The 22,059-nt window shown below is 53.7% G+C and overlaps 1 protein-coding gene across 2 annotated transcripts in view; it reads right to left on the bottom strand.

Annotated features, from left to right (window-relative positions):
* Positions 1 to 22,059, bottom strand: part of FBLN1 (fibulin 1) — an 82,412-nt gene that overhangs the window by 16,617 nt on the left and 43,736 nt on the right. Inside the window, exons 15-16 of one of the 2 annotated variants that reach the window (XM_032416637.1) lie at positions 6,318 to 6,460; positions 4,248 to 4,379 (exon numbers count right to left, since the gene is read on the bottom strand). In XM_032416637.1, the coding sequence (XP_032272528.1) occupies positions 4,248 to 4,379; positions 6,318 to 6,460 (275 nt within the window). Of the gene's footprint in view, positions 1 to 4,247; positions 4,380 to 6,317; positions 6,461 to 14,315; positions 14,775 to 22,059 lie in introns of those variants that run through there. The other variant, XM_032416638.1, reaches the window with a different exon arrangement.

Raw genomic sequence — 22,059 nt, 5'->3', positions numbered from 1 at the left:
TGCCTGATGGGGAACCAGGGTCCCGGCCTGCATAGAGCTCACGCCCCACGTGGCTGACGTGCTGTCCCGAGGCTCCCCGAGCACCCTCCAGCTCACGAAACGGGTATGTGGCAGGAGGGGCTGACTGGCAAAAAGCCACTAAATCTCCCGTCCGCGTGCCCACTGGCCAAGGATCAGGCGGGCCTATACAAAATCGAAAGGTGGGTCTAAAAAGCCACTCAAGCTACGAACTGTCTAGCTCCTCTTGGCTTTGGGGAGGTTTTCACAGAAATGTTGGCAAAGCTGATCCTCAGGATAGACCGATTTTATTCTCCTGTCCTTGGAAAAAGAGTTGAAAAGAAGCAGGGAGGAGTGAGAGTGGCGGGGAGGGCTGAGGCTAGCCGGGGCCCAGCGGCCCGGGGAGGGGGCGGCCCCCCGCGGCAGGGGGGCTGACAGGACCCAGCCCCCCGCAAGTCCCCCATCCCGAGCTAGTACCAGAAGGACCCCCTTCTTGGCACAGCCCTTGACCGCAGCCAATAGCCCGAAGAGCGAAGCCTGAATCCGGGGCTGGGTGAGGAAGGCTTTGTCGTGGCCCGAGAATACCTCAGGCATTAAGAGGGCATTTTTGCACAGGCTAAAAATGCTTTCTTCATTTTTCACTGACAGCTGGTTAAGGAGGAATGCAACAGGATGTCTGCTCAGGCTTTGGGCCGACAGCAGGCTCAGCCCCGCTGCAGAGCCGCCTTTATCCCCGCTAAGAACGGGCTTTTAAAGGATACATTAGGGGAAGGCCTGGCCCTTTCAGGTTCTGAGTGGACTTGGGGCACTTTCTTCTTCTGTTATTTGGGGGAAGAAGGAGCTCCGTGGCCTCAGGGTCCTGGCAGCTTATACACGCGTATTTCTCTGGGACCCAAACCCTCAGTCGCTTTGCCCCAGTCGGCCCCAGCCATCAGTGGGCTCCGGCCCCGGGCGTTTGGGGAGCACCGGGCTCTCGCTCTCTCTGGCCCTTGCTCCCTCACCTGGGAATAACGATAGTCCCACCATGTCACAGGGGTGTGGCGAGGAGGAAACGCCTGCTCCTGCTACTCACTAGGTGTCAGTCACTCCTTCACATGTGTCGAGACTCAGCTCAGACCACCTCCTCCAGGAAGCCTTCCAGACCCCAGTGTCCAGTGTCCGAACAGGGCGTGGCCTAAAGCGGCAGGTGTTCAGCCAACACCTGTGAGCAGGTCCGTGTCTCTTCCAGGTGCTATAGGCGGCCGGGGCTGCACACTGGTTCTCACTGGGCCCAGCTAGGAGCCCCCCCACAGCCCGCTGGACGCTGCAGACAGGAGGGGTGAGTGGCCCCAGAAAACAATTTCTTCCTTTCCACTGACATACAGGGTTTCTAAGACGTTGCTTGAAATGAGAACTACGCCCCTAAAAACAAGTTTGCAAACACCCAGGCCCCATAGGGTTTCAGATGCCCGGTCCCAGGTGGTTATTTAACTCAGTTCCCTCCTTCGCCCGAGGGAGACGATCACACCCGTCCCTGAAGGTGTTTGTGAGAACCGAGCTGGGTGCGGGGTAGACAAGCTGGGCTGCGACTTGCGGGTGGCTCAGACTTGGGCTCGGGTCCAGCAGCAAACCATCCGCCGCAGGCGGACAGGCCTGGAGCTGCAGCGTTGTGCCCGTGTCCAGGGCCAGCATGCACCAGCACGGCCACCCCCGGCGGCCCAGAGCTCCCGGGGTGCACAGGAGTTATTTGGGATAGAGGGGGAGAGGGGAAGAGGTGGGGTTAAGGAAGTCCAGGGAAGAGACCCAAGCAGAGAAATAAGGCAGCGACGGGTGGGCATAGAGATGAGGGTCCAACCCAACATACAGTCCGGGTCCTACCCCAGTGGGACCTTGCCATCTGGACTCCCCTGGCCTCAGTCCTCTACCCAGGAGATGACACTGGCGCGAGGACCCCGGCACGGGGTCCTGGCCAGATGGATGCCCTGCAATCAGAGCGAGGAGCGGAGGAGGCCGGGCCCACCAGAAGCAGGACGAATTTTCCGGGGCCAGCCTGGGCCCTCCTCCACGCAGCCCCAGCCCGGATTCCAAAGACCAGGGCACGCGTGACCAAGCGCAGTGAGGGACAGCCGCTCTATCTTTGTGACCTGATCCACATTCCATTCCCAGGGGCTCCGTTCTGTTCCCCACTCTGCCCCGAGGCACTGTGAGAAGCCTGGCACACCCTCACGCCTCTCTGGGCCTCAGTTTCCCCCTCTACAAAGGAGTTGGAAAGAGATGGTCTCCAGGAGCCTCCAGGCTTCGACACGCCAAGATTTTCTGCCCCAGTGGATGGGAAGCCGAGAAACAGAGGCTCCCAGGTCGATTTTGTCTGGCGTACAGATGCGGCTAGAAAAATGCGCTGGTGGGCACTGGATCTGGGCCCAGCCGCTGCCCAACCCCCGGGCTCAGGTCACCCAGGAGGGATTTAGTTGGGAACGCAAGGCGAAAACGCAGCAAGGAGCCACGCCCAAGAGGTTTCTCTTGGGGCCACAGAGGCTTGTCAGTCTCTGGAGTGTCAGATTTTGATGATCTGTTTGTGGGGCCATCTCTCTTCCCCACCGGACGGCAAAGCCCCCGAGGGGAGGGTCTGCATGGTGTTTATTCACCTGTCGCTGCAGTGTCCAGCCCAGGGCCCGGTACAGATGAGGGCTCGGGAAAGGAGCAGAAGGGCAAGAGTAAGTGAGTGAAGCTGAAGGCTCTGAGTCCAGTTCCTATGGTTCCGAAGCTGTGACTTCCCCTGCGAGGCCGAGCTTTACCCCCGCGAGGCCGTGTTGCAGCCGCGCCCGCCGGCCTCGCATCAAGCACAGGGCTGCTAGGAGGGGGCTTCTGGACGCCAGTGTCTCGAATAGCTCACCACCACCCCACCCAAGCGGGACGAAGCCTGACCTCCCTCCTCCCGTCTGCCCTCATCCCTGGGGCCCTGCAGGGCTTCTTCATCTAACATGGGGGAAACTGAGGCCCAGGGTGGGCAGTGACTCAAGGGCAAGCAGCAAGTTTTATGACGGCTGACAGCCAAACTGCATGCCCTCCCCTTGGGATCCCAGCTAGGACTAATGTACCATTAATTGTAATTAACTAATTATTCCTGCTGCCAACTAGCGGAGGAGGCGGCTGGGGGTGGGGAGCCCCTAAATGACTCAGTCATGTTTACAACATGCAAACCCATTTAAGAGCTTGTAAAGTCGCTATAAACGGCTCTTTGGCAACAGGGGAATAACGATCCCCTGTCTCCAGCTGCCAGTTTAACAACGGTTGGGGTTGGCAGCGGGTGTCCGGGCGCAGGGACCAGGGTTCTGAGATCCAACAGCGCCACCTAGAGACCTTGTTCCAAAACTCGGCTGAAGGGTCACCCGCTCGGACGCTCCTTCTGGTCAACACCTCACAGAATCCACGACCCAGGACACCACAAAGCCCGTGCCCCCCCCATTCGCAATGGAGAAACTGAGGCCCACGCGAGGACAGGGCCTGGCCTTCGGCTGCTCATCTGCTTTGAACATACTCAGAGTCTAAATCTAAGTCCAAAATGGTAGCTGGGATGGTTTCCATTCCCCATGAACTTGAGGTCTCTAAAACTCAACAGTTCAGGAGAGGTTTACGAGCCGGTTCCCCAGACTCACCTGCTTCCCGCCTCCGCTGGCGTCCCTCCCCTCCCTGTCCGCCCCAGCCCTCCTCCGTGCTCCCGCGGCGCTGAACCTCGGTGGAAGGCGCCAGCAGGCTCCTCGCTCAAGGGCTGTGCGCATGACCTGCCGGGCGGGACACCGACTGGACACACGGCAAGGCAAGCGGTCCGGGGCCGAGGCCAGAGCACGGGCTCAGACCCCCCGTTTGCTATTCCTTCTGTCGTGCCACAAGGATAAACCTCCCATCAGGTCCCACTGACCTGGAGATGGTCCGAGCCCTGAGACATGCAAGTCACCTGTGTGATATCGTCAGTTCATGGTCGTGAGACAGAGATCTAGTTAATCCACCCATTCACAGGCGGGAGACGGAGGCCCACAGGGGTCGTCCCCGGAGACCTGGAGCCCAGCCAGGAGCAGAGCCCACTCCTTGCCTGTGATTGCCTTGGGAGGGGGCAGGAGGGGGTTCCAGCTGGCCCTGAAGAATAGGAGGGATTTAGGAGCGGGACTCAGATGGGACCTCGGCTGGTCCAGAGAGGTTTTCCCAGCAGCCTGGCACCACGGGCCTCCACGAGGCCACTGGCTGGGAGGACCTGAATGTCTCCAGCCACTCACCCACAGTCATGCCATCCATGTAGCGCTTGATGATATCAAAGGAGTCCCGCAGGTTCCCTTCGGTGATGTCGAAGATGATGTCGGCGTGGTTGGCAGGATACACGGGCATGATGGCCCGGAGAAAGATGATCTCTGCGGGAGGGAAGCACATCATGGAGCCCCCGGAGACGCACCCTCGGGTCCCAAGAACCCAGGGCCGGCAAGCCCTGCACCGAGAAGGCGGAGGAGGGGTCCTGAGGGCTCACAGGTCATCACCTATCCCCCTTGTGATCAGCGGGGAAACTGAGGCCTGGAGAAGCTTTGGATCTTCCCTGAGGTCCTGCGGCTAATGGGCAGCAGTGGCAAGGCTGAGGGGTACTTGGTAATTAGTTGTAAATCTTCATGAAGTTGGGAAGAAGGGGAAGGGCGGTGGATGCGGGGACAAATGGAGAGAGGTCAGCAAGGGCAAGAGAGCAGGCTGGTCTCCTGCCCCGTGGTGACGTGGGCCAAAAAAGCCACTTCTTGGGGTGGGCTGGGCATTTTGGTGGTTGTGTCCATCTCCTCGGCCACCCCGTGTAAAGCGGGCCAACCACCCTGGGTTGGGAGCACAAGGCCCCGATTCTACCCTGGCTCTGGGTGATCTGGAGGCGTCTTCCCTCTGGGCCTCCGTTTCGTCATCTGTAGAGTGAAGGAGGCAGACCGCCAGTGCCCACTGAGGGTCCTTTCAGCACTAAAGGTCAAGGTCAGGATTTCCTGGGCCCCAGATGTTAATAGGCATCCCCAGCCACGCTCAACTCCCTATAGAATCAACTTCCAGACCAGCAGTGCTCAAGAGGCCACAAAACCGGCCGTTAGGGGTTTGGGAAGGATTTGTATGTGGTTTGGTGGAACCGGTCATTTGGCGCAAGGCAAACACCAGTCAGTGGATTTTCTCGTCCAAGTCTATGCCATCCTGCGGAGATTCTGTGCCTCTCCTTTTCTAGAAGAACGAGTCAGTGGGGAGGGGAGCAGGGGGCCACCCGCTCTTTCAGGTGACCATGTCCTTGGGGAGCATCTCCTGCCCTCGTCACCCCCACGCCCCCCACAACCAGGTGTTATGTTCTGGCGTGTGCCCCTGTGTCACCCCGTGGGATGCTATCACAGTGTGTAAACGTGAGCTTTAGTCCCACTGGCTCAACTGCACATCTCCCTTCGGAGTTTCAGGGAGCTCTTCCTTACCGTTGCGCCCCAGAGCCTGGCCCTGGGCCTCACACCCAGGAGGCTCCATAAATGTTTGCTGCGCGAATCAATCACGCGGCAAGGCCAGGGTTGAAGACCCCACAGAGGAAGGGGTGGCCTCAGCATGGGGGCTGCACACCCAGAAGCAAGGTGTACAGCTGCCAGGAGGGTGGGGTGCCCCAGGTCCCACCCCAGCGGAAAGGGTGCTATGACGGCAGGTCTAGACAGCAGGCCAGGAGCCGCCGGGGCCCCTACTTCACTCCTGGGCCCCCTGGATCCAGTCTAGGCCCTCGGTCTCCAGGGTGACATTTCTACGCAAATAGTACCAGGCACAGCCCTGGGATGGCTCCCAAAAGCCTTGCAGTGGAAGCCCCAACCCCAAGTCAAGGCTTATCTTCCCAGCCTGTCTCTTGCCAAGCCTCTCCCACTCCAGCCAGAAAAACTTGGCTTCGTTCCTCAAATACCCACCGCCCCCTAAACTTACCTCCAGACCTTCCAGATGAGTTCTGCTCCACTTGGCACCCTCCTCTCTCCCTGCTCCCCACTTTTACTACTTACCTCCTACTGACCATCTGGGCCCCAGCGTGGAAGTCACTTCCTCCCAGAAGCCCTCCCTGACGCCCCAGCGCTTGGCACAGAGCCAACGCTCAACACCCAGAAGAAGCATCCTCCTGAGCTGAGAGCCAGGAACGGGCCGGCATGGTGCTGTGCGCTCTGGGCACACTGGGAGACGCAGAGGCAAATCCACGGCTTTCCCAGGGAGTAGCTCCTTGAGGCCAAGCTCTGGGCTCAAGCCCTGGGAAGCCCCAGAGGAGGCTGCCTCGCAGGGACGTTTCTCCCGTGCCAATTCCAGCCGTGGGAGTCACCACTCACCTTCAGGGCGGGTGAACTCTCGGAAGGTGGGCAGCGACACGACGGTGTGGGAGATGGTGTGCACCGGGTCCAGCATGCAGGTGACGTCGTTGGGGCGGCAGGACTTGATGCAGCGGACAGTGTCTGTCTTCTCCTGGCGGAGCCTGAGGGGAACCACAGCACAAGAGGAGGATGGGAAAGTCGGAACTGCCACTCCCACAGAGACCCATGTTCCAGGAGGAGCCGCAGGTGGCCCGGCGGGGAGCGCCTGTCCCAGAGACGGCCCCACCAGAGAAGCGCAGCGGCCTCCACAGCCGAGCTGCTCGCTTGGGATGCCGCATAGCCCTTCCTGCCAGCTGGACCAGGACCCACACTCCGGTCCCCATCTGCCCTGGCTGTGGATAAGCGAAGCTTTGCTATTTGCCAAACTGCATGGACTGAGCTTCGGCTTCCACAACTGCAGGCGGATTCACCCGCTTGACAAGTGTGTTTTGAAGGCCTGCTGGGTTCGAGGCACCAGGGACGCCGAAGCAAACATGGGGGACGTGGTCCCGCTTCCCCGGAGCCCCCCGGTCAGGTGGGTCGCAGGGGTAGTAAGTGAGAGACCGCGTAGGTAGCGCCCAGCTCGGTGCCCAGCACAAAGAGGTCAAACCCACAGTGTCATGCGACAGACCGGGAGGGGAGAGACGAGGGGGGAACTTGTTTGCTAGACATATTTTAAATCCTCTTTATTGTAAAATAAAACACAGATGCAAAACCTACTCGGAACAAAGATGTAGTTTAATGAATAGTATAATCACCGCTCAGGTCAAGAAAGAGATCCTCCATCTGCCATCTGAGGCCCCTTCGTGTGCCCACACCAATCTCAGTGCCTGCCTGCCCGCCCCACCCCTCCCAGGACCCCTGTCCTGATGGCCCCAGCGTCGCCTACCTGGGTTTCTTTATAGTTCCTATCACACGGGTGCATGCCTCAAGACAGTCATGAGAAAAACGTGCTGTGTCTCAAGTCCTTTTTAATCTACAGGTTTCCTCTCTATCCCTTCATTTCCCAGACAGTTGATCTGTTAAGGAACTGGAAGCCTCTGAACCATAGAGCTTCCTACATGTGGGCTCGCTGATTGCATCCTCGTGGTGCGATGCCGGCTGTCGATCTGTCCTCTGCATTTCTGGCACACTGGCCGCTGGATCCAGATCTGATCAGATGCAGGCCCAGTGCCTTTGGCAAGATGACAGTTGGTGGTGTCTCTTCCATTGGGGGGCACTTGGTGTCTGGTTGTCTCTCTCTCTGTGATGTCAGCAGCTGTTGATGCTCAGGGCCTAGATCCACTGATCCATCGGGGATTGCAACATGCTGGTCGTCCGATTCTATCATTTCTTTTTAGTGTGTTAGTTGGAATACTTCTGTAAAGAGCACTGCCCCTCATATGCTATCTGGTTACCAGGAGGTATCATTCACAGAAGAAAAGCAAGATCAATGCCTGATTCTTGCCTTATTTTCATAGGTTTTCAGGATCATGAACTTGCTCTCTCTCCATCATCACTCAGAGGTTACCAGTTGATTTTTTAAAATATTAGTATGAACTCATGGATTTAAACTATTTGATGGATTTCAATCCATTGCAATTATTATCCTTTGTTGGAACTCAAGCTTTCCCATCTTTGGTCAGAGGGAAGATCAGAGTGGCTCCAGGAATCTTCAGTAGGTCTCTTACTCTGTGGTCCAACAGGGTGGTCCAGCCTCATCTTGTACTTTTCCTGCCCCAGCTACTTCTCCAAGAAGTCTTGGTTTTTTGTGTTTGTTTGTTTTGGTTTTTAGTGGAAAATGGTATTTCAAGACCATACCCTAGATACCAGGTATGGTGGGTGCTTCTAGGTTGGCCATCGCTTCCAGGCCTCTTCAGTGGATTTTTAAAGGGAAAATATATCATGAGTTCCTACTGATATTTCTGATTCAAAGCAAGAACGACACAGACTTTTAATCTCTTCTATATTACAAAGGAATCTCTTTTCTTCCATAACAGAATCCTGGTTCTTAGGAACACAGGAGATGTTAGAATATCCCATAATTATTGATGTAGTTATTCTATATTCTGACACAGTAGTCTCAGAAGAGCAATACTAAAATTACCACCACTGACACAAGTACTTAAAATAATGTTTGTTTGGATATGTTCTCCCTATTCTACCTCTTTTAATGGATGTGCTATATCTACATTGTTTGAACATATAGCAATTCATAGTATACCATTTCCTTATAACACTCACTTAGTTGTAGCTGGAAGAGTAACTATGCCTAATGCCAGCACGTTGATACTTTTTCGTGTTGGTAATACTTTGTGTCCTTTGTCCACACAAGTCTGTTTTGTTGGGTCTATAATCCTTGGCCTATGTTTTCTTGAGGATCCTAAGTATTCACCTTCTTCTAGCATAAGTGTTGCTGTGAACAAGTCTGATGACAATATAATTTTTCCCCTTCAAAGTCGTTGCTGGTTTTGCCTAGATGCCCTCTAGATGTTTGTCTTTTCTTCAAAGTCTGATAATTTTATGAGGCTATGTCTTCATATTTGCTGCTCTGAATAGGTATGTTCAGGTATGCTGTGTGTTCTTTCAATGTGGATTTTCAAATCCTTTTTTTTAATTTCTGGAAACTTCTTTGAGTTACCATTTTTAATACTTATTTCTTTCCTTTGTTGTGGGTTCGTTCCTCAGAGATTTCTATTATCTGTATGTTGGGTCTTCTTTGCGTGTCTTCAATGTCTGTCACTTTCTCTTCAAGCTTTTTCATCTCTTCTATTTCTTTTTTGATTTATAAAATCTGTCTTCTTCTCGGTCCCTCCTTCTCTCAAATATTTATTTCTGCAGTTGCTTTTTGCTTTAATTTTAAATTATTTCCTGCGTTCTGTCACTGTATTTCTCAATTTTTCCTAATTCTGACTTACAGTTTTCATCCATTTTTTAGCATTTTCTTAATGCTTTTACTTTGTTTTGATACAGGTTACAGTTTTGATCTGGATTCTGAGCATATCTTTCTGGTGTGTTTTCATTATGCAGAGGGATGTCATTCTGTTCCTTATTATCCTTTCTCTTACATAATTTTGTATGAGATTCAATGTTGATTCTTTTTGGTTGGTCATTTTCAAGTGTATTAATTTTCCTGAAATTTTAGAAAAGGGCATATTCACAGCAGTTTTCCTGACTTCACAGAGCTCCCTTACCTGTCACTTGGGGCAGTGTGCTTTCTGAGATTCCTCTACATTTACCTGGACTTTCTTTATCCAGAGTCTATTGTCTCTTTCCTACTTAACTCTGCATTTCTCTTCCAGCAGCTTCTCCATAGTGTGAGATCCTGATCTTAAGGCAAGCCCTGCTGGCTCAGTTCCAAGAGTTCCTAGGGGCTAGATGGCTCCATTCCCTCAACGCTTCCGTGAGCTCCTTGCACACACTGGAATGGAATGAGTAAAATGTCTCCCAGTCTCAGCTGCTGCTCCAAAATTTTTCTACTGTGTTTTCTAGGGAATACCTGTTGACTATTCTGGAGTCTCCCACTGCTTTCTTCTGCACAGGTGCCAAGACCATGCAGGTGGACATAAACTGTTATCTTGGGGCTTGTAGGGATATCATGTCACCTTGTTTAGTTGGGCATATTTTTCTGTGGATTTTCAAATTTTTTGCCCAGCCATCTTGGGTTGGGTTGGGATCTTTGGGTTTGGATCCAGAGAGCTTCAAACACTATGCTCCTGCATCTTCCCAGATTCTCTGTGCTTAGAGAGTTTGCACAAATTATCTCATTTAATCTCCACAGCTCTTCCCTCTATACCACACTGCCTCCCTCTTCAGCTAATAAAACGTCCAATTCTATACCTGGGAATTATAGAATAGGGCCCATATCCATGATTTAGGAAATGAGGCCAGAATAACAATCCGACCAGCACTGACTAATCCCAGCAATCCTGCCCTCTTCACAACATTCAAGGCAGCAGGGGGCAGGGTTTCAGAGAAGACTCCAGAGCCAGGCTGCCTGGGTTTGAATCCCAGCCCCACCTGATACCAGCTGTGAAACTTTGGGCAGGTTACTTATCTGCTCTATGTCTCCAAGGCTTCCATGTGAAATGGGGATCATAACAGTATTTTCCGCACAAGGCTGTTGGGAGGGTTAATTGAGTTAAATGCTTGGAGCAGTGCCTGGGCCTCAGTAAACAGTACACGTGTTAGCTATCATAGCTATGATTATTATCATTATAATAATGACAATCATGATTATTATCATTTGCCCTTGGGAGCTAAGGTTAGTACCGTGATCGAGTCAGAAGAGCAGAGGCCTAGGAGTTAGTCAGAAGTGATGGCAGTGACCTTGGACACATCCAAACCCTCTGAACCTTCATTCCCCATTTAATTCAAGATCCAAATGAACACTAATGTTCCTTCCAATGAATGAAGAAACCAACACTTATTGACTGCCTACTATATATACCAGATAATGCCTCATCTGCAATTGCATGTAATCTTCAAAATAATCCATGAGGGGGCCATGAAAGCTCTGAAAGGCAAATGACTTATCTATGACTTTGGATAAGTCATAAAACTAGTAAATGTCAAGGAGGACCTTCAAACTCTTGTAACTTTTGTTATGTTTCTGCCCTGCATGATCTCCACAGCACGATGTAGGACTATCACCATGTAGCCCCAAGGAACTGCCGGGCAGAGATGAGCCTTCAGGTAATGCAGATATGGCCTCACATGTGCACTCGGGCACACACAGAGACAGCAGAGATGTCCTGAAATGGAATGGGCCACCTTATGAGTTAAGGAGTTCCACAAACAAAGGAGAGTGCAAGCAAAGCTGGATGGTCTGTTGGTGGGAATGTTGTACAGGGGACTCTGGCAAACCCTGTAACGTCACTGCATGGCCTCTAAAGCCCCTGAGAGTTCTCCCCCACTTGACACTCCTATGGACATGAAGGAAAAGTGCTTCTTCCAATCTGAATGATCTGGAGCATGATGAAAGAATAATTGAATACAATAACTAGATCCCTGCTGTAACTTGCTGACTTCACAGAAGAGATGATATTTGAACTAGCCTCGAAAATACCATCCATCCATCCATCATCCATCCATCTATCTAACCATCTATCCATCCATCCATCAATCTATCCATCTGTCCATCTATCCATCCATCCATCCATCCATCCAACCATCCATCCATCATCCACCCACCCACCATCCATCCAACCATCCATCCATCCATCCATCATCCACCCACCATCCATCCATCCATCCAACCATCATCCATCTCTCATCCATCCAACCATCCATCCATCCATCATCCACCCACCACCCATCCATCCTATCCATCATCCACCTATCATCCATCCATCTATCCATCCAGCCATCCATTGATCCATATATTTATTCAGATGTTTACTGAACTCCTTCTACAGGCCAAACACTCTGAAATGATAGAGAATACAGACATAATCCCTGTCCTTAAAAAGGCCCCAGTGCAGGGGCTCCTGGGTGGCTCAGATGGTTAAGCATCTGCCCTCGGCTCAGGTCATGATCCTGGGGTCCTAGGATCGAGCCCTGTATCGGGCTCCCTGCTTGGTCGGGAGCCTGCTTCTCCCTCACCCTCCTACTGTTCCCCCAGCTTGTGCTCTCTTGCTCTCTCTGTCAAATAAATAAATAAAATCTTAAAAAAAAAAAAAAGCCTTTCTTAAAAAAAAAAAAAAAAAGGCCCCAGTGCAGTAGGGATAATAAAAAGTAACAACCGGGCGCCTGGGTGGCTCAGTTGGTTAAGCGACTGCCTTTGGCTCAGGTCATGATCCTGGAGTCCCGGGATCGAGTCCCGCATCGGGCTCCCTGCTTCTCCCTCTGACCCTCCCCCCCATGTGCTCTCTCTCTCTCAAATAAATAAATAAAATCTTAAAAAAAAAAAGTAACAACCACAAGATAACAGGAAAAATGTTCGGATGGAGTATGTCCAGGGCTATGCAAGCTCAGAATAAGGAAAGGCTTCATGGAGGAGGTGACCTCTGAGCTCACGCTTCAAGGAGAATAGCAGTTTGCAGAAGGATAGCATGGCACATGCTAAAGCCAAGGGCAGGCACATTCAGGGAAGGGCAAGCAACTCTGCGTGGCTAGAACAAAGAGGATGAGCTAGGATGGAGCTGGAAAGGTGGGCAGAGGCTTGAATACCATTCAAGAGAGTTGGACTTCATCTGCTCATAATAGAAAACCACAGAAGGTCCTAACGAGGGAGAAACATAACCAGACCGGCCCTTCAGAAGGGTCCTCTAGCTGCAGCTTGGAGAATGCATTAGAAGATAGGAGACTGGGTGCTGGTCCAGACCAGACATGATCAGATAGAGGTATGGGAGACAGATTGGAGGCTTGAGGTGACTGGCTAGAAGTGTGCATGGCTCCATGGCAACTTAACTGCTGCTTCTGTCAAAAGTACAAAGCGTAGAGTTTACTTCCCTACCAGACAGCAAGGCCAGGACACCTCCCCACCAACTTACATGTCATTGTAGAAAGGATCTTAGGATCCTGCAATATCCTTTACTTGATTCCTCTGTGGCATTCTGCCTTCCCCTCTTGTTTCTGCTCGGAAACAGCAACGGCAGTCACAGAAAATGCTACAGACATAAGCCAATGTTGACAGAGAGTCATCCACTCCCTCAACAGACATGGACAGAGCACTTAGTGTGTGTTACGCACCTCACCAGGAGCTAGGGACACGTCACTGAATGAGATGGAGCTGGTCTCTGCCATCACAGAGGCTTCTGGGTGGTGGAGAAGACAGATGGGAAACACAGACAAATGGGAAATGCAAACTGTGATAAGCATAATGTTGAAGTGTTATGAGAAAGACTGACAGAGGAGACAACGCAATGGTGTTGAGGAAGGCCTCACTGAGAAAGGAACACTTAAGCTGAGCTTTAACCAACTTTCAAGCCGAGGGTACAAAGCATGTGCAAAGGGCCTGAGGCAGCAAAGAACTCAGCAGTGTGGCTCAAGGGAAGTGATCAAGGGGAGAATAATTCGAAGTCAGGCTGGAGATGCATGCAAGGACTAAATTATACAGGGCCTGAAAGGCACCCTAGGGACTTGTGACAATGGTTTGGCTGGAATCATGGTGGGGAAGATGAAGAGAGGCGGGTGGGTCAAGGCCCACGTTGAAGGTATTGTGATAGAAAGGAATAGTCAGAGTTGTGGAGGCAGCAAGCCAGGGTTCAAATACCAGCTGTGTGATCTTGGGCAAATCACTCGCCCTCTCTGAGTCTCTATGGGGATGAGACACCTGCCTTGCACCCCCTGGAAGTAAGGATCACAAAGGACCTGAAGCACCCTCAGTGGTTCCCATGAGCGGCACATTTATTGTGTCGTCCTTCACCGCCTCCTGGCATGCGGGCAAAATCCCCAGTAGAGGCAACCACCCTCATTTAGGCAAGAGCTGCATCCAAGATTCTGCAGCTGTGTTTGGGGTTTTTCCCCACAAGTTCAGGCCTCTCATCAAGACAAACAGAACGAGAGGCTCGAATCTCAGGATAGAGTTTTTCTGACTCCATTAAATGCTCAGCTCCATGCGACAGAGCAAGGAAACCAAGGAGAGCCAGAAGACCTGGTCCCACGGCCTGGCTTTGCCACACACGGGCCACAAAACCTTGGCCGAGCCCCTTCCCTTCTCCGGGCCTCGGTTTCCACATTTGTAAAATAAGAGAGGAAGGAGCTCAATAATCTTTCAATGATCGCCTCATCCTTTGGGCTCAACACAAAACGAAGAGATCCTTCATCTGAAATGATACACGCGAGCTTCCTTCTCCCCGCCCCTGGGCTCCCTGGTGGGGTGTATGGTGACCTCCATCAACAGGGACCCCCAGATGCACGCTACTGTATGAAAAACACTTCGTCACCGCACGGGGGCGCCAGGCAGTGGCAGGTGCCTGCCCCCCTCCCCGCCCCCCCGCCTGGGGTGAGAGACAGCACAGAATCCCCACCATGCGAAATAAAACCAAGGCACGCGAGGCATGCTGTGTAGGGATCGCCTGCTAAAACTTTATTAAAATCCCGGAGGGGAGGGTTAGGAAAGCGACAAGGGGGAGCCCCCGGCGCCCCAAAGCAAGTGCTCAGAGCTCTGCGGACACAAAAATGAAAAGCTTGGCCACAAAGGAGCTGACGGTGCCGTGGCGGTAGAGGTCCATCTTGACGGTCAGGAGCAAGTCCCTGGGCTCAGGGACGGGCTTGGTGAGGGCCACCACCCCACTGTGGTGGCTCACCTTCCGGGTGGTGAAAAAGCCCTCCTCATTGCCGCCAGTGATAGCCAGCTGCATGCTGTCCCCAGGGACGGCACTGGAGGGGCCCATGCGGAAAACCACTGCGGGCACTTGGATGTTGGTGGGGAAAGAGAGGTGGTAGTAGGTTATTCTCAGAGGCAGCTTGGGGCACTCCTGATTCTCATGGCAAGGCAAGCGCTCGCAGCGGCTGCAAGAAAAGTGGACAGAGAGACAAGAAGAGGGTTAGAGCAAATTCAGCAAGCGGAGGAACAACAGAGCATGAGGGAAAGCGGGGGGCTCGCTGTGCGGGGCCTCCCGCCACCCCTCTGGCCAGTTCAGCCGACAGGAAGAGCCCCCCTCACTCACCTGCGGGAGGTGCCGTGGACCTCCGGGCCGCTGACTCAGCCACTAGCCTCTTGCAACACCCTCAGGGGGCGCTGGGTGGCTGGGGTCTAGGGCTGTGCCGGGAGCGAGGCGTGTCCCCTCTCACTGGCAGAGCCCCACCCCGGGCCACACTCACCAGGCACACCCTGCCCACTGAGGGTCGTCCAGGCGCCTGGCCCCTCACCCAGACAGCGGTCAGGGCCATACAGGGCTCTTGGTGGGTCACGGAGATGCCCCTGGGAGTGATCATCTCCGCCACTAGCAGTCATGGCTGCTGCCATCTATCAAGTGCTTGGCCATTCGTCATCAAGCTTTCTCTAGTGTGATCACTGTAACCGCACTGTGACAGTGGGTTGAGTGCCATTCTTCAGGTGAGGAAACTGAGCCTGAAAGAGTCGGGGGCCTTCCCAAGGTCACAGTGAGTGAGGAAGCCAGATTTGTGTTCAGGCAGTGAGGTGTGTTCCTCAACCCCCTCGCTGAGCCTTGTGCTCCAGGCCCAGGTTCCTGTGTGTCCACAGGGACAGCCAGGGCTTGGAATGGAGAAGGAGACAGGTTCTAACTTCCTGTGACAGGATGGTGATAGTTCCTAACTTCCTGTGACAGGATGGGGAGAGGTTCTGACTTGCTGTTACAGTTCTAACTTCCTGTGACAGAATGAGGACAGCTCCTAACTTCCTGTGACAGGATGGTGATAGTTCCTAACTTCCTGTGACAGGACGGAAAGAAGTTCTAACTTCCTGTGACAGGTTCTACCTTCCTGTGACAGGATGAGGAGAGGTTCTGACTTCTTGTTACAGGTTCTAACTTCCTGTGACAGAATGATGATAGCTCCTAACTTCCTGTGACAGGATGGAAAGAGTTTCTAACTTCCTGTGGCAGGTTCTAACTTCCTGTGACAGAATGATGATAGCTTCTAACTTCCTGTGACAAGATGGAAAGAGGTTCTAAATTCCTGTGGCAGGTTTTACCTTCCTGTGACAGGATGGGGAGAGTTTCTAACTTCCTGTTATAGGTTCTACCTTCCTGTGACAGGATAGGGAGAGGTTCTAACTTCCTGTGACAGAATGATGATAGCTCCTAACTTCCTGTGACAGAATGGAAAGAGGTTCTAACTTCCTGTGACAGGTTCTACCTTCCTGTGACAGGATGGGGAGAGGTTCTGACTTCCTGTTACAGCTTCTAACTTCCTGTGACAGAATGATGACAGCTCCTAACTTCCTGTGACAGGATGGAAAGAGGTTCTAACTTCCTGTGACAGGTTCTACCCTCCTGTGACAGGATGGGGAAAGGCTCTGACTTCCTATTATAGGTTCTAACTCCCTGTGACAGATTCTACCTTCCTGTGACAGGATGGGGAGAGGTTCTGACTTCTTGTTACAGGTTCTAACTTCCTGTGACAGGTAGGTGATAGCTCCTAACTTCCTGTGACAGGATGGAAAGAGGTTCTGACTTCCTGTTATAGGTTCTAACTTCCTGTGACAGAATGATGATAGCTTCTAACTGCCTATGGTAGGATGGAAAGAGCTTTTAGCTTCCTGTTACAGGTTCTACCTTCCGTGACAGGGTGGGAAGAGGTTCTGACTTCCTATTATAGGTTCTAACTTCCTGTGACAGGATGGAAAGAAGTTCTAACTTCCTGTTATAGTTCTAACTTCGTGTGACAGGATGATGATAGCTCCTAACTCCCTGTGATGGAGATAGAGACAGGTTCTAACTTCCTGTGAGAGGATGGGGACATGAACTATCTTCTGCTTCCTGAATGCTACGCCTTCACACTCTGATGGGAGCTACCTTAGGAAGTGGAGCCAAAGTGCCGAGCCCTATGGGACTTGGCAGAGCATGTCCCAGTAAGTTCTGCCATCTTGACTGTGTTGGGATTCTCCAGCCAGGAACATGTACTGTCCTAGTCTTTCATCACGTCTCCCTTTCAGCTCTTTTAAGTTCCCATGCCTCATGTTGGGTCACTTGGACTTATTTTACACTTGGCATTTACTGTCAGTGTGGTCTCTTTTTATATCCTATTTCCAGCTCTTTATCAGGACTGGTAGGAATCATTTCATTTACTTGGCCATTTACCATTCTGATCACTTAGAAAGGACATCCCTGGGCGTGAGCGCCATGGCCCTCCCTGGGCGATGATCCTCCATGGTAGGTGAGGAGTCACGCATGGGAGGGGCCCCGGACACAGAGGGGAGAGATGGGAAAGAAGGTAAGCAGAAGAAGGGTGCTGCTGAGGGGCTGCTTACTCCCAGAGACACCTAGGTCCAAGCCAAATGGGAGCATTCCTGGTGATTTGGGAGCCACTGAGGGATGGTACCTAGCATTATGCTGGGTGCATGAGGGCTTCTCCTTCCATTAGCTCACTTCATTGTCCCACTCTGTTCTCCCGTTCTACCAGCGGGAAGATCAAAGCTCAGTGAGGACCCGTCCATGACTCCATAGCGTAGTAAGTGGCAAAAACAAAATTGGCCTCATTGAAAGCCTTCGTGCGCGCATACACACACGTACCAGCTGCGTCGGGAAGGGCCTGGTGGGTCTGTCCAGCAGGTGGCACTAGAGTCTCCTTCATGTGACTTAAGCTTGCCCACTTCTGTGTGGCCTCTACCCCGTCCAAGGACAGGGTTTTGATTTGTCCGATGGAAGCATTAGCCGAGCGTGTACGGAGGGAGGGAACGTGAAGTGTGCGTGATGCTCTGGTAGAGCTCCCATAGGCATCGCACACCAGAGAACTGGACACTCCCTCTTCAATGGGCTCCACACCGCTCCCCTGACCCGAAAGCCAGAGCACCCCACGCTCTTTCCCACACTAGGCATTTCTGAGCTCTCACCTCCCAAGAGCCGGGCGATGGCTCTTCGGTTTTATCTCCAGGACCCAGCACGTGACACCTACTATGTGCTTCGTAAATGGACACAAATAAATATGGCCCTGATTTTCCCGGTCAGTTCCAACCTCAGCGATCCTATGCTGCTCTACCCTACACTTACTGACACATCACAGAAATCGTAGCTACTGCATCTGGCAAACTGCCTGACACAAAAGTCTTCGTTAGCCAGGATGTCTGGACTGAGGAGGGGCCGCCGTCACGCAGAGAACGGCCAGGTCCCTGGGACCGCACGTCTTGGTTTCCATCTCACCGTGTACAAGAGAATAACGTGCCCTAATTTTTCAGTTCAACAAGCTGGATCAGAACACCCTATTTTCTGTGAAAATGCAGTTATTGGAAGTCGGCACACACCAGAGAAAGAAGGTCCTCCAGGCCCAATCCCTTCTTCTGGAAGGCATGGCCACCCGGGCCACCCCTCAGGCTGTCTCATGCTCACAGCCTTCCCTGCTAGCACTTCCCTGACTTCCATTCTCTTGTCATTCTGGAGAGAAGCCCCAGGAACAGGCTGAGGCAGGACTCCACCCCCTCTTGTCCACCCGCGGTACACCCTCACGTCCAGAGCCCTGCCAACCGAGGCTGCCAAGACCACGAGCCTCAGGGGTTGGCCCTGCTGAGGGGATAAAGAGGATGTTTTCAGTCCCATCCCAGGCTCTGGAACACTTTGACATTCCTCTTGTGGGTCGGAAGGAATCGTGTGGTCAGGATCTTAACAGCCTGGATGATCCACGAAGCCCAGCCCTGTGGTTTGTGGCCCAGCCTGCTGGGTCATGCTCCAGTTACCGCCCCTTGGCTGCCAGGGACACTGCCCAGAAGGAGACTGTGTGAAGAGAAAGAGAAGGCTGAGGCCCAGAGAGAGAAAGAGAGAGTATGCACGCCTTAAATCTTCCCTCTCAAGGCACCCTAAATGTTAACCTCAGAAATGCTGGCTACTGGGTCTTTCCTAAGACAGCTCTTTTAAGTTTTACAAATTGCTTTCTGAAGGTCAGATTATAAATTCTTTAAGAGGATTTTTGAGGAGGAGAAAAAGAAGCCATAAAAATGGTAAACTCCAGCCTGAGCCGTTAGCAGGGCTGAGAAGATCGGCCCCTCCTTGCTTGGAGCTCTGGCCTGCATCCTGCCCGTGTTGCTTTCAACTTGTCAGAGGCTTGTCACTAGGTTCACACTAAGCTATGAGCTTCCATGGTCCCAGAGTAACTCCCCTCACTAGGAGGGGGCAACCAGGCTAAGACCCCTCCTGTGGCCACTCAACTTGGGATTCCAGCCCCAGCCCCCACTTCCTACTCTGGGCTCCTGGCCGGCCCGTGATTCTCTGCAGGGATCAGCAAAGGAGAAAATTGTAACCAGATGGATTCCTGTGTGCAGCAGTGACGGCCCCAACCACCCAGCCCTTCCAGAATCCCCGTCTCGTCTCGCATCTGAGGGCCGGGCAACTCCGTCAGCCAGACGGTCAGCAAGCAACAGAGCAAGAACGGCAAAGTGACCCCGAGGAACCTCCGCGTCGGATTTGCCGCGCCCCAAGGAAGAGAAACGGGGATGTCTAGTGATCGTTCTCCTCACCACGACTTTTTCTAAGCATGGACTAGGTGCTGGCACTGGGCTGGACGCCTGGAGCTCGTTACCGCTAATCCTCGCTAATCCTCAAGACCTTGCCAAGCAGGTGTTGCAGACGCAGAAAGGGTCCCTGGGTGGCCAAGACACTGACCTGAGGCCACAGCCCCGAGGAACAGGAGAACGAGTCTGGAAGCCTAGAATCCTGGCCCTGGTTCTTCCGCTTTCCACGCAGCCGCTCGGGCCATACCCGGACCTGGACACCAGGGGCACCACCCACCTTCCCTTCATCCATATTACACTGGCGGTGAAATACGCCTTTGGGGTGCCTACCCACACCCCACTAGGGCTGAACCCAGTGTGAGATACATGAGGGGGCTCTGCCCCACAATCACTGCTCACCCCACGGGAACCTGGCAGGGTGACATCCCCACCCCCTTCACAGCTGGAGTATGGAGGCTCTAAGAAGCTCAAGGGACCTGGAATGGACTGAGTGGGGAGGCAAACCCAAGTGAACCTGACTTCAAGCTGGCATCTTTCCAGAATGCCACAGCATCCCCACGAGGCTTGAGAATAGTCACCGGGGGCTGGTGCACCGGGTGTCAGGTCCAGACTCGGCTCCCAGCGCCTTTCTCCTCCCCCCCCCCCCCCCCCCGCTCCCACCGCTAGGTGGCGCCGGGGAGCAGGACCATGCGTTAATCTTGGCCATCTTCCTAGGAGGGGCAGCTTGGAGCCTCATCCTCCCCTTCTTGCCTGTATTGTGGGTAGGGGCCCACTTCCTGTCCTTACTCACAGAAAATGACGAGCCCCCTCGTTATCTGCCCCAGGTACCGGCTGATGAATCAATCCATGGGATGGGGACAGACTGAGCCTTGGAGCATCAACCCCCCAGTGAATGGAATGCGGGTCCAGGTTCCCTGCTGAACACCCCATTTCACGGCTGGAACCCCTTCGCTCCCCTGTCCACAGCTCTACTCCAGTCCTGCCCACCACCCCTTCCCTCTCTGCCTAACTCAGCTCTTACCTCCCCATTCTCTCTAGCATCGCCTACTCCAGGCAGCCCTCCGGCCCCCACCCCAGCCAGGTGGGAACCCTGCTATACTCTGTGGCCACTGCTGTTCTGGCATGTGCCCCTAGCAGGCACGGTGCAGGGGATGGGGGCCTTTGTGGGCCTCCTGTCTGCCCAGGCACCTGCACACGGTCTGCCCACTGTCCCCAAACAAGTAAAAGACTTTCTCCAGCATGTGCCAACATGCAGCAAGGAGCCAGCTCTGCTGATTTCAGCCACGACCTTGACACACAGCACCGACGTGTCAGCCCCGCGGGCTTGGGAGGCGTGCAGACCCCCACAGGGCAGCCGCCTCCTCTGGGTTTCATGGCTGGGTGTGAGAAGTCCATGCCCAGTGCCAGCCAGTCTTCCAGAGTCCTCAAACCCAGACACAGACAAAGGCCTGGGAGAACAGGCACAACACACAATGGCATCCCAGCCTCAAACTGAGGACACGGAACTTTCTTAGCGGTCAGAGGAACGTCCTCACTGCCCTCTGGACCTCCGGGTAACCCATGACGTCTCTGGAATGCCGCACACTCAAAAACCCAGCTCTGGAGGGGATCTTCCCTCACAGGGGCGCAGGGAGGACATGAGCTGTTGGGTTTCCAGGCAGACGAACATACCCACGCTGGGGGAACAGAGCGGGCCCACGGAGGTGGGGGGGCCAGAGGACGAACGCAGACACTGGGAAGAGCCCAAAGGGCTGCGGGGGAGACGGGTTATCTGAGCATCTCTCGTTCTGGCGTTTGGCAAACCGGAGGCCGGGCCAGAACCACAAGCCAGGGCAGCCGCCCCTGAGGCTGAGCAAGTGGAGACCGAGGCCCTGACCCTCCAGCGGGAGCAGCAGACTCAAGGTCAAAAGGCCGAGTCACAGTCAGCCTAGCTGTGCACTGGCTTTGAGCATTTCCAGGGGTTGGAGGAAGGGGTCACACACCTGTGCTCCCAAATCTGGCCCCACTGGAGAGCTCTTCCTGAGACTACTGACAGGGGCACCAAATGAAACTCGCTGAATAAAATCAGGGGCAGGGTGGCGGGTAGGGAGATCAGAGGGTCCTCATGACGCCCTGAGGAAGGGGGTTTCTGGATGCTCCAGCACACATCCCAGTGGCCTGGGAGGGAAGGAGCTTCCAATGACATGGGAACACATAGCTTCAAGTCTGGGACACAGACCTTTTGTGCTGGCCCCACACTGTCACCGGGCTGAAGGGAATCTGGCTTTTAAGAAGGGGGGGTCGCTGACTGACGACGCCCCAGCAATCACATCAGCTCACCCAGAACCAGCACTACCTTCATCTGGGTCAGAGCACGTCCTGACACCTGCATCGTGCAGATGAGAAAGCTGAGGCCCAGCAAGCTGCCCCGCGCCCTGGTCTTGCCCTCGGAAACCAGACGCCTGGGATCTCTGCCTGGCTCCACGCACAGGCTCCCCCGGGGGAGGGGGGTAGGCCCGCCCATCTTGAAGTCACTACCTTGGCTCTCTGCGCTCTCCTGGCGTTTGGGGACTAGAGACTCAGGGGTCCTCCAGTTTCCCGGGTCACCCCCCCCTCCGTGGGAGGGCACAGTCGGTTAACTGGCCATCCAGGCCGGGAGCCACGCCCCGCAGGAAGGCCGACGCAGACAGACCG

This window comes from Phoca vitulina, unplaced genomic scaffold (genome assembly GCF_004348235.1).
Source record: "Phoca vitulina isolate PV1807 unplaced genomic scaffold, GSC_HSeal_1.0 scaffold19, whole genome shotgun sequence".
NCBI lineage: Eukaryota > Metazoa > Chordata > Mammalia > Carnivora > Phocidae > Phoca > Phoca vitulina.
Note: the sequence above shows the minus strand (reverse complement) of the source record. Positions and strands in the feature narration are given on the sequence as shown.